General features: G+C 35.9%; 1 protein-coding gene across 2 annotated transcripts in view; it reads right to left on the reverse strand.

The window, feature by feature from the left end:
- The window catches only part of LOC149781450 (DIS3-like exonuclease 2), a 166,553-nt gene that overhangs the window by 100,805 nt on the left and 43,696 nt on the right, over positions 1-22,052 (reverse strand). For both annotated transcript variants that reach the window (XM_089935532.1, XM_089935533.1), the window contains exons 6-9: positions 14,180-14,248; positions 10,057-10,110; positions 6,329-6,430; positions 2,714-3,229 (exon numbers count right to left, since the gene is read on the reverse strand). In XM_089935532.1, coding sequence (XP_089791658.1) covers positions 2,714-3,229; positions 6,329-6,430; positions 10,057-10,110; positions 14,180-14,248 — 741 coding nt within the window. The remainder of the gene's footprint in view (positions 1-2,713; positions 3,230-6,328; positions 6,431-10,056; positions 10,111-14,179; positions 14,249-22,052) is intronic.

A 22,052-nucleotide genomic window follows, 5' to 3' on the forward strand; every position in this document is an offset into this window, starting at 1 on the left:
GCTAAGAATATAATACTGTTTGGAAATATGTTGTTGAATACTAGTTCATATAACTGTGAGGTATTAACCTATACACAGAGAAATTTCTTTAAAACACATAAAATTATTGTCATCAACACTCATACAGTACAAAAGAGTCTGTAAAGTATAAGCACACAGACATACAATTAGACTGATCAAATATAAACTAAAATGTAAAGCCCAATGAGCAAGTGCTCTAGTCATTATAATTATAATGTAAGTGATGACTGGAAATCTTTCAATATGTATGTGATTCATTAAAATTTAACAAAATGCACTAACAAAAATCTTACTAATCTACAAAATGTAAAAATCAAATCCTAACTTTGCAATTTTCATCTTTATTCTTCAGTCCAGACAGAGTCAATATTTGAGAGAAATGTATTATTAGTTACAAGGTTTGTTAGTTACACCTCTCCCTCGATAACTTGAATACAAAGGTGTCCAAAAGCAAAAACTGCACCACAAGCATTAGTGCAAGTTACCGAGGGACCTCCAAATAAATCAGTGATGGTAATCCTGGCCAGACATCATGAAAATTGCAAGGGGTGGATACTGGGCAGCTTAATGACCGAATACTTGTTTTATAATCATGTTGAGAATAATTATCAATAAAGCACTTTTTCTAATGAAGTTGTTATTATTCCGTATAAAATACATTTATGTTCAAGATGCCCGACATCTGAAAGATCGTTAATGTTATTTCAACTGGTTTCAAAACCCTTCATGTGTACCCAAAAATATTAGTGTGTTACTTCAATGCTTTTTGTTGTTGTTGATCAGTCTGGTTCCCTGCTTGGTGTGTGATAACCGAGTGTGAAGAAGAGAGTCACGAAGCAGGAAACTGAAACATTTGATACATCAACCAAACAAGATTCCTTTTTTTTAAACTAGCAAAATTTATTTTGTGAAACTATAGTCTACATGGAAACTGAATTTTTGTATTTTTAAATTAGTAAAATATTCCTTCCGTCATTTCACAAGAAGTAATACTGAAACCTCTTCTCATCCTTGAGGATATCTTAGTGCCAATTCAGGAATTCTCCAAATGATCTGTATCTGTGAAACAAAGCTCTTTATTTTACAAAGTAGTCATTTCACTTAGTTGCCTTGCTATCTTTGATTACATTTATGAGTCGTAGGTTAATTTAAGGTAGTTTAATTGCATTATGTACACAATAATATGTATAACAGTATCTGATTGATCAATTAAAATGAGTTCACCCAGCATGCGACTGAGGCCACTATATCTTACACATGTAGGATTTGCATGCCTTTTAACTTATTGTTTATTCTACCACCTTTATTTGATACAAATGATGCAATCAACATGATAATATAAAGAAAGTCAGCTTTTAATTCAGTGAAACAATAAAACAAATACTTCTGCTAGTCAGCTATCAAAACACAGTACATGATTGGATTCACCAAGGAATGCTTGCGAACATAGCCGATATGGTAGAGTGACACACTTTACGTTTAAATACAAGAGGGCACATTGCATTTATGATGATTACACTTTAACCAAACTAAAATATAGAACTAATAGAATTAAAACACCAATTTCACTTGATAAAAAACTTAATTTAATTGGTGTTTATTTATTAAAGTACTGCCTCCACTGGACATAAGTAACATTTTCATTATCAAAATTTTATTCAAATTAATTTAAAAATATATATCTAGCACATTCTGATATTTCACCTCCTTGACTGAAACTTTATATCAACTTCATTGACAAGTAGAATCACCATGTACTGAACTGTTTATGGCATACTAAGAATGTCATTTGGAGTGAAAATCTAACAAAAATAGATGACTTCTTAATAAAAGTTTATCATTTCATAATGTTGATTAAAATTTCAAGGTTCTATCTACTGTTTTTGATGATAAAACAGACGATATATCAATGTTTCAGATACCAATTTTGATCAATATATTCTTGACCTGAACAAATAGGGAACAATTTTTTGGTATTTTCTAGTTTTAAGATAATGGATCCTTACCTGACCCCACATTATAAGCGGGGGCACGAGTTATCAGGGCACGAGTTATCAAGAGAGTGGTGAACCCAGTACAGAATGATACTAAGTGAATAGGAAACTTGTCATGCTAGACACTTGTGCCAGACCAAGGCCACATAAAACAATTTGAATAAAAAAAGTGAACTAAGACACAAATGCCAAAAGGAATATCACAGTATTATTCAAATCTGGCATGTATTTAGGGATTCAGTCTACAAGACCATACCAAAACTTTCTTAGCTCTAATATCATTTTCAGCAGATTTGTAGAATATCAAAGCTGGTAATTTGAGCACGACTTTAATTGTTTTATTCAGGCATTTTTGTCTCTATGGGACAAGGTAACTTTTCTACCGGATACTTACCTTTCCATACCACATCACTAACAAGCCATGCAACAAAATTACTCACTGACAAATTTAATGCTCTCTTTCAAGTTATTTTCATACCATGTTAATGTGGAAACATAGTTGGGAAACACTGAGCAACTTCATTATAAAATGGCATCATTCATGAAGTCATGTCACAATCACTTAGTATTTTTCTCCTACTAACCTGCACTGGTCTCATAACATGTTTTCACAGGACTGATTTTAATCAAAGAAAATGCAAACTAGTCAGATGTCTCATAAATTACAAATCCACCTTCCATATTTGATTTACCCATACCTTTCCTGTCCTCATCAGCAACTTCTCAGCCTTCTGTGTGGAATCGCTCTGCCCCTTTGCTTGAAACAGGTCTTTGACTACTGGACTGGATATCTCCATTGCATCCTTCAGACTAGTATACCGTTGTTTCTGTGGTGTCTGCTTTGAATTTTGCTGTGGTGTTTCCTTGTCCTGAGTCATCTTTGTGTCATTTCTTTTCTTTCCTTCATCATCCTTCTTCTCCCTATTATCTGATTTGCTTCTCTCTTCATTTTCTGTCAGATTCAAATCTTTTTCCACACCTAGGTAACTGCTTTCAGCTTCACGTGTTCCTTCAGGTAGACTAGTTCCTCTGTCTCCTTTATCACTTCTGTTATTCAACACCCCACTATCAGAGTTTGGAAATGGATTTTTTACAACCGTTAGATCTATAATCTCCTCACTTTCTATGACTACATCAGAATCAGTATCAGAATCATGACAGCTTTTGATTGGAGTGGATGACTCCTCTAAATACTTCAGTTCCTTATTATCAATCTGAAAAATGAACACAGGTTTGTAAAAATGCAAAACAAACATTTAGAAATCACATAATAATCAAATGGAAAAAATAAAAGATTTAAAAATACAGTCATCATTTATTAAACTTTCAAATAACCATTTTAAAATTCAGTTGTTCTCTCTCTCTCTCTCTCTCTCTCTCTCTCTCTCTCTATATATATATACATATAGTAGAACCTTTCATGACAGGTTAGACAGAGAAAGAGTTGTTGGTGTTGTTGTAGGTTTAATGCCACCCTTCAGCACACGATAGGCTATACATGGCAGCCAGTATTAATGGTGGAGGAAGAACCCGGGAAATCCCCGGAAAGAACCACCGACCTTCAAGAACCTACTGGCAAGCTTTCTCACATACCCGCATCAGCCAAATCGAAGACTCGAACCTACGCAGACAGAGGTGAGATGGCAGTGATCCGTAACGGAGAGCGCTTTAGACCACTCTGCCACTCGGAGCCCCAGAGAGAGCAAGAGAGAGAAAGAGAGAGTTTGAATTCAGTCTGATGAAGCAATAAAGCGAAACCGGTCACGCATTCTATTTGTTTTGGTGTTGTCAATATATATATATACCTAATGTAAACTTTACTGATTTGCCACAGAAAAAGTTTTTGTAACCGTCCTTCCATGTGAAGAAAAAAGCAAATTCTCTATAGACAGGGGTTGCTGAATTATCTAAAATTTTGGTTTAGCACCAGTAAGAGAATTGATGATATCATTGGTATTCCTGTCTAACAGATGATTTTTCTGACAAGACATTGCAATACTTAGCATGGAAATAAAACAACAAAGCATAATTTCATGGGCATCCATATGTCTGCCAACTTCAAACAACTTCCAAAGCTAAAACTCAAGTAGCACACCCACTTATTAAACCACTATCTGAAATGGCAGTCTGGCCTTATAAATAGGGTATAAATTTATTCCTAATATATTCTTCATAGACCTGATGATAATATTCTACATTCCTCCCTGGTATCCCATGAACTTGCATCAGATCACCTCTGCATTATATGCCATCTTGACATATCAGTCCCTAACCCTCCAACCTCCACCTTTATTTGCTACCAACAGAAACCTCCATATGATAAATAGAACCAAACTAATGAAAGACATCCAAGCAAACCTAACTTGCTTACCTTCTACAGCAGAACAACTGGATAACTGCCTGCATTCATTGCTCGACAAACATGCCCCAGGCACCAAGTACAGAGTATCAATTCAAAAATGTTCTCCATGGTATAGCAGTGTTAGGGACCAGCTTTGCACTGCTTAAAGAGACCACCGAATAGCTGAGAGGCCTTGGCTTTCCAGCAGGCTCAATATTCATAAGCAAATCTATGAAGCCGCTAAGAAGAAAGTCATAAATATAGTCCATGCAGCGAAATCAGCCCACTACACTACTAAGATCATGGAAAGTTCCAGTTGCAAAGAGCTCTTTGAGATTACTAACAAGCTAATGTCAAGGAACAAATGTACACCACTTAAAACTGCCTTCTCTTTAGTCGACCTTTTGGACATGTTTGCAAATTTCTTCTGTGACAAAGTACAAACCATTAGAGATAAGCTTGACAACACAATTTCAATTGACTTGTCGTCACCATACAGTTGGGATACAGAATTTCAGCGGCAACCATTAGCAGCATTTGAACCTGTCTCCATGGATTTAGTATGTACAATCATGATGAAGAGTGCACCAAAGTCATGTGAACTTGATCCAATTCTAATATCACTGCTGCATGAGTGCTTAGATCCAGTATTGCCTTCACTAACTTATGTTATTAATACCTCTCTCTCTCATCCGGGGAATTCCCATTATTTTTCAAAACTGCCATTGTAAAGCCTCTGCTGAAGAAACCAACACTAGACCATAACGATTTAAAGAACTACCGCCCAGTTTCTAATCTCTCATTCATATAAAAAAATCTTTTTAGCAATGTGCAATCTGCATATCACCCTTGCCACAGTACTGAAACAACTCTTCTAAAGGTAGTTAATGACATTCTCTCTGCTTTGGATAGCGGAAAGATTACAGTCCTCACCCTCCTTGATTTGTCTGCAGCATTTGACACAATAGACCATAACATATTACTTCACCGTCTCCAGCATGTATTTGGCATTCATGATACAGCCTTACTGTGGTCAAGTCCTACTTGGTCAACAGGACACAAATTGTGTCTGCAAATGGAATACACTCCAGCCCAGTTAATCTATGTAGTGGTGTTACACAGGGGTCTGTTGTTGAACCTGTTCTCTTCATTCTATACACTCAGCCGCTCTTAAGTGTCATAGGTCATCATCCAGTGTCTCACCAATTGTACGCTGACGACACCCAAATATACAAAGCTAGCTGCCCAACTGAAGTTGATGCTACCATCCAAGGTGTAGAGAGGTGCATTTCTGATGTGAAATCATGGATGACATGTAACAAGCTGCAGATGATGATAAAACTGAGGCCATTCTGATCACAACACAAAGACTTTCTCATTCACATCCTTTACCTCAAACAATAAATATCAGTAAAACCGACATTAATATCACACAGTCAGTATGAAACCTAGGTGTCACTCTGGACAGTACTCTCACACTGCATCAACATGTCATGAACATATGCAAGGCTGCATATCTTGAGCTGAGATGCATCAGCTCCATTCGCAAATATCTTTCAACTGATGCCACTAAAACACTTGTATGTTCATTAGTACTTTCAAGACTGGACTACTGTAACTCAATTCTGTCTGGTTCAACTCAATATCTACTCCAGAAACTTCAAAAAGTTCAAAACACAGCTGCTCGGATCATACTCAGAGTACCATGATCAGAGCACACTTCCTGCTGCTCTGTACCCTACACTGGCTATCATTATTATCATTATTATTATCATAAATATGGTGACCTCTCATGAGCAGGTTCAAAATGGTAAAAAAATATTACTCTGGTGTCAGGCAAGGTGGCCTGTGTTAAGTGGTACCCATTCTTGAAGTATTTCTTAAAAAGGGTGATAACTGCAGCATTTAACTCAGTGGTTTGCTGTTCTTAGAAACAGTTTATACAAGATAAGCAATGACAGTTTTTGTTTACCTTCCATTCATCTCTGTCATAAAGAAGTACAGCGACTATATCACCATTCAGAGCTCTGTTCCTGTCCTTCATTCCACTGATCAAGATGTCTGACTTGCCATCCTAAAAACATCAAAGAAATGGTAAAATGAGTATTTCAAGTAATTCAGTTTGGTAATTAGTTAATTTACATGAATGAATTTCAATATGGCTATCTGTGAGTCACGTCATAGGCCTGCTCACATAAAAGGTTGATGACATTAAAATTGCTATAAATGATAAGGACTCATCAATGTAAAGCTGTATATGAAATCTGATTCAAGTCCAAAAACAAATAGTAAAGAAATGATGTGGAAACTAAAGTCAGGGGGATGGGCAAGCAGAAGCATAGCTCCTGTACATAATGTCTTAGAGCACTGGAAATCAAATGCATTCAAGAAATCTGTTATGAGTCTATGCTCTTAAAATAAGTATAAAAAAAGAGTGAAGACAACAATCTTTGTAAAATTTTGAATTAAATCCAAAACTAATCCTAGATTTAAAACAAATCCTATCAATGAAAAGTTCTAAGTGAATCACAGTTCAAATCCCGATGAAAATTCAAAATGGAAGGTGATGATTCTGTAATAGTCAGCGTTGTACTGATGTGTTAACAGTCTCTTGTTGAATATCAGAAAATACTATTCCAGTTTTTGAATTCTGTATAAATTCCAATAAATGTCTTTGTCCAAGAATTATCAGAATACTTTTGTATTTCCAGGGAAAATAATCACTTGAAATTCAATAATTTGAAGAAAATAAAAACACCCAAACTGGACATAACATAAAATAACTTGATGTCTTTAGTGTTAAGGCATGACTGATAGAATTCTTATCATAACATCAGTTATAAGACTAACTAAAACACAAAACAGATTCCTGGATGGGGGGCCAAGAGTTCATCCTTCTGGAAAAATATAAGTTTGTTTATCAATTAACACATCCTTGATGTCACGTAGTCCATGTATGACCTTGACTCAATGACTCTTAAAGGATAATTTAAAAAAAAGAAACAAAATTGTAAAAAGTTGTTTACTAAAGATGTCACTGATTTTGAAACAAGGTCAGCAAGTAGATACAATGTTCCTATTATTTGTTTACATTGAAAATAAAAAAAAAATATTAAAAAAATCAGTCAGGTCAAACAGAACTGAATTCTATTCTGGACAATGTCAAATCCAGTAAACAATATTACATTACCATAGCATGTAATGGAATTTTAAAAAAAATAAAACTAACACAAATAATTAAATTAAATATGCATATCATTCATATAAAACTGTATGCCAAATTCTGGCTTATGTCCAACAACCATTGGGAATATTTAACTGTGGAAACAAAAGCCATGTGATAAGCAATATGGGGTCATATTACTTCAAAGTGATGAAAAGGAAGGCTGGAAATCTTGATTTTTCAAGGTCTCACCACTACATCCCAATTACAGTAGTCCCCCTCTTATAAGGCCACCCCTAATGCAGCAGGAAAGTGGCCTTATAATGCGGGTGGCCTTTCTAGAGGGGGATGACAAATACGAATAGTAAATACATATGAAAAAAGTCACAAGTACATTTAATTTTAAATATTTAATATTTTAATTAAACAATCACATGCATGATGTGAAATAAATGTAAAACAAACTTTGTCATCATTTGCAAAAGAATGCTATGAATAACCATTGATACAGTTTTAAAACTGTCTTTATAATTATGTTACAGTTCACATCATCTGTCACTTTGTTGGTAACAGTCTAAAAAAAAAAACAACCAGTCTCGTCACATTAAAAATATCCTTGCTGTCATATCCCCTGCATAGTTCGTTTAGTCTTTTGTTCCAATCTTCGACAACTTCATTATTAACATCAGCTTGATAGTGTGTCGCACTTGAAATCTGTGCAACCATCCGTTACTTGCGGTAAAGTCATATCCCAATTCAACTGACAAAAGTTTTGCTTTTTCTTGTCTTTCAAATCAGCATACTAACGTCTCCTGGCTCAACCAATCTTCCTTTCTCCATCCATTTCACCTTTCCACTTCTGCAGAATTGTTTCATTATCTTTCACGATATTGTTTATCTGAGTGTTCCCGACGTTATTTTTCTGCAAGGAAGGATCCTCAACGACACCCCCACCCCCGTCAGTTGAATAACTTTCACGTTCTCCTCTAAACTGAGAATTTTTATTTTTCTCGATGATATATTGGTCTTTTTGCAGTATGTTATTCATTTTGGGGGGGGGGGCACCAGACAGATGCCCCCCCCCCTCCTAATTACATAAATTATTTATGTGTTTTTGTATTCCCCCAGATATGTTGTAATGTATTATTTCATTGTTTTTGTAACGTGAATTTAGGAGTTCGGGTATTTATTCAATCGCTAGTGTATCTATAGAGGAGTATCTCCGAGAGTGATTTCAATTATCCTCTCGGTTAAACTTCCTCTATTTCGTTTTCTCTGTGACCTTGCTAGGGTCTCCTACATCCCATGTTTGTTATTCATCTTGCCATCTACAATACTGATAAAACAATTTTGTATGCATCTAAACAAATTGCCGTGTTTTTAAAGGAAGTGATCTTGTCACGTGATTCGTTAGTCGCAGTCTGGTACCCTGTTGTTTTTGTACATTTCTTTACACTAAGTGAGAGAAGCCAAAACGGCTTCGATATGTACCATTAACATCACGCAGATTTGACCTCGCGGCTGCTAGGATTCGTAATTTTGACAATTATTGTCAGTAGTAATAGCCACTGATTACCAAAGTGAACAAGCTCAATATCTTACTTAGGGAAGCCATAAAGGCTATTAAACCATTTTCCTGCTGACTAGGGTATTGTACATCGATCCTGCCACTTCTCAGCTGTTACTACTGTTTGATAATTGTAATCTTTACAATTATCACAGTGACTAAACCGGACATCTTATGATAACACAGCAGTAAGGCTAATTGGATTACATGTACGTACCCTTTTGTATGGATTAAAATTTGAGTCTTTCTCGGTTTTTATGGAATAAATTTGGCTTCTCATGAGGCGTAAATGATATAATATTAACCTTAGTGGTAAATGTACTTTACTCAACACTACTTTCAGTAACGAAAACCTGACATCAGGAAACAGAAATCGGATTACTTAACATACGTTATGAATACAATACTGGTTCTGGATACATATTCAAATAAAATGCGGCCGCTTGTGAGGGGTACATTTTACAATTTTGCACTAATATGCTGGCCGCTGGTCGCGTTAGGCGGGTGGCCTTTCGCGAGGGGTACTTTTGAACACAAACTCATCGGTGCCAACGGATTCTGGCCGTAAGGAGCGGGTGGCCACTGGTCAGGGGGGCCGTTCAAGAGGGGGACTACTGTATCTGTTTAATAATTCCCAGTATATTTGCCAAGAGGAAACCAAACAAAAGGGGTGATATGACAGAATGAAGTCCTAATTACACTGACAATGACTGAGAAGAGAAAAGAAAGAGATTCATCACAACATATTTTGCTGTCCAGCAAAAGAACATCAGATGGCAACAGCAACTTGGAAACCACTTTAGATTTATGATAATTGGGAATTTTAGCTGTCCCAAAATACCACCTAATATGCACTTTGTCTATGTTTGGTCAATATGAACTTCATGTTTCAAGGTTTTTTCTTTATTGTACTATCAGAGAAATAGACAGCTGACAGCTGCTTTTTATTTTAATAGATATATAAACTCACCAGATGGGGAATGTAGCTTTCTTCATAATTTCTAGGGTTGATTCTTATTGGTCCCTGTAAATGCAAAGGAAATAAAATTTATATATAAAATCAAAGCATATGTCCTTTTTCCATACTTTAAATTTTTATTTCACTTACAGGAAAGATCACTTATGTCTTAACAAGTCAATATGAAACAAAGTCTCAATGGAAAACTCATACTCTAGACAAAGAGAAGCTAACCACAGCTTGCATATTAAACCCATGAGTTTTTGTAAACTGGTGTTATACAAATCAACGTGTATTGTGATAGAGAATGATGTGCAACGGCAAATGACGAAATTTAGAAGGTTCAAATTAGAATTTGTGTCTTATCCTTAAGGCATCATGTGTTCAAAGCATATATGTATGTCATTAACAATCCAAACTCAATATAAGACAGCTCCAAATGAAAAGAGATACCTGACAGCTAAGTCTCCGGTTAATCTTTCATCAAACGTGTAATTCCAACCACAGGGATAATTCCATTAATTTCATAATGTGAATGTACAGGGAGTAAATACCTAAATCATATTAACACAAACCAAAAAAGAAGAGCATTTGTGTAACCTAGAGCTGTTACCCTGATGCTCACATACTTATGAGATCATACTAATACAAAGATACCTCACACAAGAGCTTCAAAAGTTGGAGATTTCACGTTTCAGCAAAGACAGATAGTTTCATTTGGCACCATGCCAGGTTTTATTATTCCTTTGACAGTATATATCAAACATTTTTCTTCAAAGAGAGTTTTACACTTGCAATCTAAACATGGACATACCAGGAGAAAAATTGGATGTACAACATTTTAGATGAAGAATGGTTCAAGAGAATTGTCTTCAGGCAGTGTGGTCCTGAGCGACCAGTTTCTGATCCTTGATTCTTGTGGGTGAATTAAGTCAGTGGGTTACTAGAAGAGGCAAAGAAAAAGAAAATATACATATTCTAGCATTACTGCCATTATGTCTAGCAATATAACCAGTGGCTTCAATGCCTTCTTTTCCCAATCAACAAAGCATCTATACCAGAGTCTACTTTCTTGCCATCAGCACCATATGATAGGCCTCAGGCTACCCTTTCAACATCATCAATCAGTTATCACAACCACCTCCCACTTAATTTAACATATTCACACCCTGAATCTTCAATGCATATAAAACAATTTCAGTCATTAAATTTCCACAATCTTCAATATCACTGCAGGATTCCAGTGATGTAAAAAGAATGCACCGCTCCAGTGGTCAGAGTGTCCACCTTGGATATGGAAGGTCACGGGTTAAAACCCAGGTCAAGTCATACCAAAGACTTATAAAAATGGTACTAACAGCTGTCTTGCTAGGTGCTCAGCATTAAGAGGTTAGCGTTAGGATTGGTTGGCCTGGTGTCAGAATAATGTGACTGGGTGGGACATCATGCTACATGTCTGCGGCATGATGCCCCAGTGCTAGACATCACTATAAACTGCCACAATGCAGATATCGTAGCGATATGACTGAAAAATTGTTAAAGCTATGTTAAAAATCTAAATCACACACACAAAACAGTGCCAAATGAGTCATTTTAAGTAGAGGTAGAGAGACAGAAAAAACACCTTCAGAATTCTCCATACATCAACGGTTTAGACATGCTTTCACCTTGCCCAACCCTAGACAAGCTTGATGTCAGTGCACTGCTCCTAGAGTTGGCAAATGAACATCTCTGCTTTAAGTTGAAAGTGAGAAAGAGAATTGCCAGAGATTGCATTGTCATCAACGAGTAATGATGGTGAGACAGAAATATTGTATATAGTGGTATCCTGAAATCCCAAATTAGAAAATAATTTTGGTACTACCATTGCTGAGAAAAACCAAGGCCATAGTCAAAATATGCCATAACATCTCACTGTCTTTTGACAACTTAAATAATCAAAGAAAAGAACATGGCTCTCATTCTTAAATAAAAGAGCAGCAGAGATGGAAAATAGGAAAGAAAAACTAATGAGAGTTTGCTAAAAAAAGATACTAAAAATACCCCCAAATCAAAGTAGGATATTGAAGGAAAAGGAATATTAGAAGCAACGGAATAAAATTATATTCAGATTTAGCTTAATTCAGACTGAACTGAATGGCAATGAAATTTAGAGTTTGTTTTAATTAATTGTCTCATAATACATTCTTTTATACTATTAAGCTGAAGTGCTACCAGAATATTCTGTGGCATGTCTTTCATAAACGTTTGTACAAGAAATATACTAAAAAATGATAGATCAGTTCATTAAATAGCTAATCAGTTTCTGGACCATTTGAACAATTTTCTTGCTAATGTGAGCTAATATGTTCATCAGACATTTGGGTCTATACTGAAGAAGGAAAAGAAAGTGTGCAGGGTAAAATCAAAATGAAAGTCAACACATGAAGATTAAAAGACTCCCACTAAGGGGATGCCAGCCTATGCATGGAGAAGGTTGATGGGGGTATCCTTTCTGTTTTGGATAATATGCTAACATTCTGGATTAATTACTAGACAATATTTAATTCAACTGAGATCTGTTTCAAAAGTGATAATAATAATAATAATAATAACAATAATAACTGAACTGTCTTTCATACGACATACGGCAACAAAATATAAATAAACACATAAAGTCAAATAGGCCAAGTACAGTTACAACACTCAGTTTTGACAAAACAATATAATAAGACACAAGTAGATGCACCCTACATACCAAATTACTCAGAACCACCAAAGATGACTTTTTATGACAAAACAATATAATAAGACACAAGCAGATGCACCCTACATACCAAATCACTCAGAACCACCAACGATGACTTTTTATGACAAAACAATACAACAAGACACAGGTAGATACACCCTGCATACCAAATCACTCAGAACCACCAAAGATGACAGGCACACATTTTTCTGACTAGGAAAAAAAAAACTTCTAAAAAAATTATTTTGTCTTTATTTCTTTCTTGACTTGTATGAAAAAACTTTACAATATATATTGAATGTGCGCAAGTCTAGTCTTAGCCTTACAATAAGACACACAGAAGTTGATTCACCCTGGATATCAAATAACTCAGAACCACCAATGATGATGGACAATGGGCAATGATGACTAGGGAATGAAACAATTTTTATATAAAAAAAATTGTCTTTATTTCTTTCTTTGATTGCTTTCGAAAAAACTTACATAATCTACTGAATGTGTGCAAGTCTGCCATAGGGAATACGCTATCTTTGTTACTATGAGGTATGTATGACCAGAAAATATACAGTACTTCTGTAACTATCTATCATAATGGTAAGAAAAGCTGCCATATCAAAACTTTGATCAGAACATAATAAAATAATGGAATAAAAAGCTATGTGGATGAAAAATTTTAATGGATGCTCAGGATTACTTGGCGGGCAGGTTGGATTTACCTGCACATAGGTCTAATTTATCCTCAGGTGGTTGCAATTAGCCAGGTATTGCTGATGGAATTATCCATTATATCTGCAGTATGAATTAAATGGTGTTGCAGAAGGAATTATCCATTTTGTGGTGGGAATTATCCCAAATGATCTGACACGATAAAATCTGATTTTCTGTAGCTGTTTCTTGTCTGCAATATTTGTGGCCTCATCTCAAACTTGGTGTTATAACAAGTTTACTTTTAAACTGCTGATGTGAGCCAAGCTTTTGAAATACTTGCAGTGTATGCCCCAAAGCATTCAGAATGTTACCCATTTGCACTAGCCTAGTAGTGTATACCCCAAAGCATTCAGAATGTTACCCATTGGCCCTAGCCTAGTAGCGTATGCCCCAAAGCATTCAGAATGTTACACATTTGCCCATGCCTAGTAGTGTATGCCACAAAGCATTCAGAATGTTACCCATTTGCCCTAGCCTAGTAGCAACTTGACTAAACATATAAAAATCCAATGAAGCATCTAACTGTGAAATAAATATACAAAAGCTGTTATGGATGAAAAGCATAATCTATTCCAATAGAAACATTTTTCATCTTAAACGATTCATCCATAACTAAATAAATCATGTAGTAATTGGTTCATGACAAGAATCATGCATATATTAATATTTTATTCTGTCTTAACCTTTAGTGTAGCCTACCTGAATTAGCAACCCTCTTTTGAGTCCATCCATGAGTTCCTTTTCACTTATGTATTGCTCATAGGAAATCTGAAAAATAATAGATACAAAAAATATTAGCAATACAACAAACGATATGATTAGGCAACACCAAATAAATTGGAAGTTGTTCAGAATTTTTTTAAAGTTTGCAGTTTTTCTGCATTATTTGGGATGCAAGTGCAAGGAATTTCAACATGTATTTTTTCTCTTGCTTTGTACTTCTTTCTTAGCTTGTAAATTTTAGAAGCAGGATTCCCAAAGTATATTCAAAGTGTGGTATTACAGCATATATTTATCCCTCCTAAGTAAACCATACTCCATCATCTGTGTTAATTATTCATAAGCATTAACATTGATATCTGTACTAGTCATGGGTTATCAATCATTGTTTTCCACATCAACCCATAGCATATATAATGAGCGAAACAGTGTGTACCAATCCAATATGTTACTGGATGCAGCTGCAAGAAACTGATTCAATCAGGCTGCTTATTAAATTTACCAAATTAAAAAATTTGTTCAATAAATTGTGTTTCCCTAAGAATACTCGCCTATCACATTAATGTTAGGAATATAAACCCCACTACCTTCCAAATTACGAAAATTCATCTTTTCTTCATTATATTATATACCAAGGGCAATAACTGTTGCATATTGCCTCCCATAGCTGCCAAAAGGTGGTGCTAATTTGAAGCCGAGTGGAACATCATGAAATGCAGACCTGCCAACCCTGATGAATCTGTCTCAGTAAGGCAGTTGATTTTTTTCCGAAAGATTGACCAGTTTTCAGTAAGGTGTAACAAAATATCAATAACTGCTATTGTAAAGCTGGAAAACGTAATTAAAAGTTCAATAAACAGTAAGTTCAAGTGAAAGGTTTGTAAAGTACGCGTAGACTTTATTTACCACTAGTACAGTTGCACAAACTCTAGTTCTAAACCCTACACAGCTCAATGGCTTGTTGCTATCTTTCAACTTGACATAATTCTTGGAAATTCTTTTCCATTTCACATGCGACGGCAATCATATCTCCCAGCACGAGACATACTAAAACTGGCACGTGATGTCCAGTAAACATAATTGTGTCCTTTCCAGCTTTTATTCACAAGAATCAGAATACTTGTTTTTATTCTTCCGTGTTGATTATTAACACTTTACTTGAAGCTTTTTTTTTCCTTTCATTTTAAACAATAATCACTTTCTGGACGCCATTTTAAAAAATTATACAATCAACAGTTTGATCATGCAGACGCTTCTCATGAACAAACAGGTGCAGTTTCAAGCGTCTGGGGTGCTGCTGTAAAGTTAGTCTGGTTCCCTGACTAATTTTACTAATTCTAAGATGAAACCCGGATCCAAATAAAACATGGATAAACAAATCATCTGGATTTTTCGGCAACCATCATTTTCCCGTAGTTTGTGCTAGTATGCCACAAGTTCGTATTTTAAGGGTAATTTTCGTAAGACTTATGGCAAAATCGCAAGAGTTGGCAGGTCTGGAAATGGGATGCTAGCATTACTGAGAGGATGGGAGGGTATTAAAGTAATGTGATTGGGTAAGTGTTCCAGGAAAAACATAATTTACTCAAAACTTTTGCTTTCTCATTCACACCTTCCACAATCATTTTTACGTTAGGAGAATAAAGGTAATAGGCGGAGGGAATGTTGAGCATCCAATCTATACCTTGGGTGACCATTGAGGGAAGATTGGATTCTCCATATGAAGGTTAATCAACACTCCAAACTTGCAAGCAGCACAACCAATGACATGGTTTATATCTGGGAAGAAGAAATAATTAGATCTTCTTACCTTCTTACCGCTATTGCAACTCTATGGTCTTAAAATGATTAAGAGAAAAGAGTAAGAAGCAATGAGCTTTGTAAAATTCAGTTAATAATTTACTTCCCTAGGATATAAAATGAAATATCTAAAACGAACTTTACTGTGAATCAAATCTCAAATAATCATAGAATTTCTAATGCAAGTTCTAGTATTTAATGTTCTAAATAAACTTTAGTGGTATTCCAAAATAAATAACATAACACTGTAAGTACTGATGTGCCTGTGATGGCCTGTGTTGTGGTGATGTGCCAATAGTCTTAGTTGGATCAAATAATACAATTGGAGAATATATCCTTATTTGAAATTTCACTCTAAATCCAAGTTGCTATTTCCAAGAACATATTGCATGATGAATAACTTGAATTCAATAATTTGATTAAATGAATTCCAGTACTAATGAACTTCTAGACACAACAATAATACAACTGATTCTGCTCAGATCTTACAGCATGAATGAATAATTTTCTAGAAAAACAAAATTACAAAGTCCTCTAATTGACCTCAGGTCACAATCATTATTCTTTTAAAAAAACTATTACCTAATTGAAAATTTCATTCTGTAAAGTTCCAAATGTTTACAAGATAAAAATCTTACTCACAATTAGAAGGTCTGTGTTTCAAATTATCATATAAAATGTAAACTGCAGGACGACCCAGCATTTCATGGGGAATTTCCAAGGTTCCAATTGAGATAAACATATTGTTTACAAAACCAAAATCAATGATTCAGGTAGAAAATTAACTTGATTTTGAACAAGGTCAAGTCCAAAATACAATTATCCAAAGCATACAATGAATTTTAAAAAACCTAACAAACAATTTACATATAGATGTCACAACATAAAATTTCCAGGTGAATCCAGCAAAAGCTGTGTAGCACGTCCATCTGGAGGTTGTGCTGATGTCAAATGGGTCTGGTAGCTGCTTGAGTGAATGAGACTGGGTTTACAGGTCCAGAATGTATGACCTTTGAAGAAACCATTATGTATTGAGAATCTGTCATTCCTTCACAGAGAATTGGCCAAGACAATGAGTCTGCAAGGAATATATCTGATCAAATGCTGATGTTGCGATGTGCACAACAATGGTGGAATTCCCAAGCCAGAATGCAAAGTTGGGGTGATTTACCTGTTTAAGAAGGAACATCACTACAACCAAGTTGTCTGACATGATGAGCATGACCCTGCTCTGAAGACAGTCACTACAAAAATGAATGACTTTGATGATAGCTTTTATCTCCAAGGGATTAGTGTGGAGACCTGTGTTCTCAGGACCCCAATGGCTGCCAAGAGCATCAAAGCCTGGCTCTTCAACCACAGGTCTTGCATTTGTACACATGGTCACATCCATTTGCAGCTGTTTGAGTGGTATTCCTGTCCTGAGCCAAGCTTGGTTGCACCAATGACACTATCTTGCTCATTACACTCTTCCTGTAATTGAGCAGCATTAAAAAGGGATGCCACTGAGCTATAAGGCCATCTGCAACTGGTGCATGTAGAGGCAACCCAGTGGGAGTAGATTTGCTGCTTCATTGAACAATCCAAGGAATTACAGAATCTCCCTGACTGTTAACCATTTCTTGCTGGAAAAGGACTCTGCAAGGTTGATGATTTGGATCACCTAAGGTGGAAAAAACATATCCGGTTGAAATATGCAAGAAAATTCCATACCTAGATGGAGGAACTGTTGAGATGGGCAAATATCGGACTTTTCCTAAGTGATTAGAAAACCAAATGATTTAAAAGGGATACGAGATCGTTTTTTCCTTTGTCAAGCATTGAACTTATATGTTTTTGGAGGATGTCATCCAAATACACAACCATGAAAGTCAATGTAGTTATATGGAACAGGGAGACGACAAAGTTGAGTAGTTTCGTTAGAACTTTTGTTCAAGCCACAAAAGGAGAGCATGAAACTGATATAAAAAAATTCCTCTGTATGAAAACTGCACAAATTTCTGTGAGGATGGATGAATGGGCATATTAAAATATGCATCTGACAGATTGAGACAAATGGCAACATTTTTCAGATGGATGGAGAGGCAGACTGATCTTGCTAATTCCATCTTAAATTTTGGTGGAAGTATGAACTGGTTTAGATGACTAAGGTTGATGACTGGTCTGAACTTGCCATTGGACTTAATGACCAAAAAAGCTTAGAGTAAAACCCTGGAGACAGTGGATTCCAAACAACCTCTACCACCTGCTTCTCAATAAGCGCCCTAATCTCTTGCACTTTTACGTGTCTTTTACCAAGTCCAATGCTACTTCTGTCAGGAACGAAAAGGATGAAAGGGGAGGAGGCTGGCAAAACAAGATGCAAAGCCCATCTGAGACAATTTGGAAGTCAAGTCGACTGGCAGAAAGAGATCAATTCAAAGCTGTTTGAAAAACAAGAGCTTGGTGCCTACAGGATAGTTGTCTGTGGGACATGAATCAACAGCAAGAGAGATGAGGCTTGTAAGTAGAGAAACTTTGTTTCCTACCCCCTCAATATGCCTGCAAGGCTATTAGCAGACTGTCTCTGTGTATAAGATTAGGATCATGGATGGTTCTGGGGTTGTGTAATCAATGATCCTGAAACCCATCATATCTGGTTGTCATGTCTTTGAAGGTGAGTCAGAGTCACTTCCTCAATCATGCAATCAGATGATCAAAAGGGTGAAGTTCGCAGGGCCAGGGTTAAGCGCAAGCATGCAACCCATTTGCACAAGATTAAGGTTAGCTGATGCCATCAAAGCATTTGCCACTGCATGGTGTGCTGCCCTTTTAATAATCTTTGATATTCTAGACATTTAATCCCAGGTGTGTTAATTGCCAGCCTTTTCTTCAAGCCTGAAAATCACCAGAGATGCCAAGTCCAACAATTAATACATGGCCACTATAATGCAAATGAGTTTAAGCAGAACACCTTTATCCACTTTATAGTAAGCAGGTGAAGTCAGATTGACTGCAGCCTAGCTCTTGTCTAATGCCAGGAGATCTGCAGATAAAGTGTTGGAATGTGTCTTATACCAGCGAGATGCAACGGACTCTCAGAAAAAGAAGGCTTTCGAATTGGCCGGGTCACTGATCTTGTCAGATAAGTCTCTCTGCAATTTCATTGATTTTCCCGCTGCAGGAAAGGACAGCAGAAAGGGCTGGCTTTCTCTTCAAGTTCAAATGAGGCCTTGACCATGTAGAATATGGGAATGGCAGACATTTTGAGTTCGGCAACACCAGATATATTGTCTCTATTACTGCCTTAAAGTTATACTCTGCTTCATAGTAGAATCTGAGTATGAACCATCATCAGGATTATCCCCACATGCAGTGTGCAGTTGTCCTGGTCAGAATCAAGACTGATATCTGTATAATAATATATTCCCAGAGACATAGATGAGGCTTGGCCATCATATCTAAGGCTGTCACAGTACCGTCAAAGAAGGTAAGTTGTGAGAAAATGGTCAGCCTTATGGGCAGGATGTAGTCATCAGATCAGTATGGACAGCATGTTAAAATTAAAATCAGCCAGTATTGGTTAGGCAAACAGATGGATCTATCAATAAGATCCCTGGCAATGTTAACATTCCATGGCTCTTCTTTAAGAGACATAGGAAGATGAAGTCAAACAGTCACTGAATGGTATGGATCTAGAGTCGGAATGCCAATATGGCATCAAAATGAGGTGTAGACAGATGTCACAGCTATTCATGTTATTTATAAATCCCATGGACCAGGACTTACAAGCCTGAAGGCAATGTTCAGACATGCAGGGGAGATTTATGCCCAATAGGCTGTCTAGAACTGGGTGGAAACTCCCAAAGTGTTGAAATAATCAACTAAAACAGAAGATGTCAGAAGGACAGGGAAAAATTGTCAGAACTAATTGTCACTTGCTGTACCAAACGATGCACTAATCACTCATGAGATAGCACTGATGGTGTAGGAAAAGTTGCAATTTGCTCTATTTCCGCAGATGTAATGGTGGCAACAGGTAATGTACATCACATCTTTGTTGGGGGTGGGGCCCCTATGGCATCCATCACCAGGTTGCTCAAAGACTCAGTATTAGGGTTAATGCTCAAAACATCAATATTATGGTCTTTGATTTTCCAAGTATCTCTCTCTCTTTTTTGCAGTTTTCTTAAGTACTGTCGACCATGTGGCACACATGCTGCAAGTAGTTGAAAATGTACACAAGTCATGAGAATCCTTACTGGCTTTGAATTTCTTCCATCTAGGACACACTGTAATCATTGTTAATTCTGAAAATATGAAGTAAAATAAGAAAGAAGAAATTAATAGTTACCTGCATTAACAACACAAGACACACCCATTACACCAGGGGTGATACACAAATAACGTGCATAAACAAGAACTACAACATGTTATATTACCATGCTGCTGTGTAGAAACATGTGGCCAGGGAACACAGAAAGTTGTTGCTATTGTTGGTGTTGTAGGATTTAATGCCATTTTTTAGCACAAGATAGGCTATACATGACGGCCAGTATAAATGGTGGAGGAAGAACCCGGGAAAACACAGGAAAGAACCACTGACCCACGAGAAGCTACTGGCAAGCTTTCTCACATACCCACATTGGCCGAACCTGCAACTCGAACACATGCATACAGAGATGAAATGGCAATGATCGGTAATGGTGTGTGCTTTAGACCACTTGGCCACTCAAGGCCCAAAACAGAAAGTCAGCACAGGTGCAAAAATTCACATAATTATGGTCAAAATAAAAAATAATGTAAGAATAAATGTTAATACATCTGAAAATAACAAAATCTTCAATGGATGGGATAAATTTAGCACAAATTTCCAATGGATTTCAGGAAGCAATGTGAACAATACTATCAGTTTACAGAAAAACCTTAAAATTTGCATCAGCAGTTGGTGGCACAGGGAGGTAATGAGCAAGAGTTATTGCCTTTTTGCCTCTATAATAAAAACAGACAAGACATATTTCCATCTTTTGGGTGGACTGGATTTAGGAAGTAGTGGAGCTTATATTCCTAATGTTAATGTGATCAAGAAATGTATTTGAAGGAGAAAATTGTAGTGGCCTCTGTAGACAATGACAAATGTCACATTTTTTTTTTTTATCAAGGCATGTTGGTATCAGTGAAGTAGCTGCTTTGAATACGTAACAGGTCACAGAATGAGCTCTCTGATTTGTCAATTGGCTTTGCTTGTTACAACTGTTAAGACGGCACATGTTCTACACAGTTTCGGCTAGCTAAATATGACAAACATCAATGTGGAACAAAATGGATTTGGTGATAACAGAAACACTATATGATTAAAATATTTATGGTTTAAATACCATGTGCCTAACATATATGTAGTTTAAACACTCACACCAATTATGACATATTTTTAAATTCAGAATTTACATGGCAGAATTACCTGAAACCTTGCTAATAATAAACTTCAAGGTATGGAAATACAATGGCCTATAATGTCATGTTCTTATACAGTCAAAATATAAATATTATTATTAAGTGATTTTATATATATATATATATATATATATATATATATAGAGAGAGAGAGAGAGAGAGAGCGAGAGAGATAGATAGAGAGAGCTCTTAAAAGTTGTATATTCCTCATTATATTAATCTTATAGTCTTATAGTTATTTATTCATCAATATATTCATCATATAGTTATTTATTCATCAATATATAGTTATTTATTCATCGATATATTCATCTTATAGTTATCTATTCATCAATATATAGTTGTTTATTCATCAATATATATAGTTATGTATTCATCTCGTGGGTCGGTGTTCTTTCTGGGGTTTCCCCGGGTTCTTGCTCCACCATTAATACTGGCTGCCATGTATAGCTATCGTGTGCTGAAAAATGGCGTTAAACCCAACAACAACAACAAAATATATTCATCTTATAGTTATTTATTCATCAATATAGTTATTTATTCATCAATATATTCATCTTATAGCTATTTATTCAAAAATTACTTCATCTTATAGTTATTTATTCATCAATATATTCAT

This window comes from Sinohyriopsis cumingii, chromosome 15 (assembly GCF_028554795.1).
Source record: "Sinohyriopsis cumingii isolate HCF-2022 chromosome 15, ASM2855479v2, whole genome shotgun sequence".
NCBI lineage: Eukaryota > Metazoa > Mollusca > Bivalvia > Unionida > Unionidae > Sinohyriopsis > Sinohyriopsis cumingii.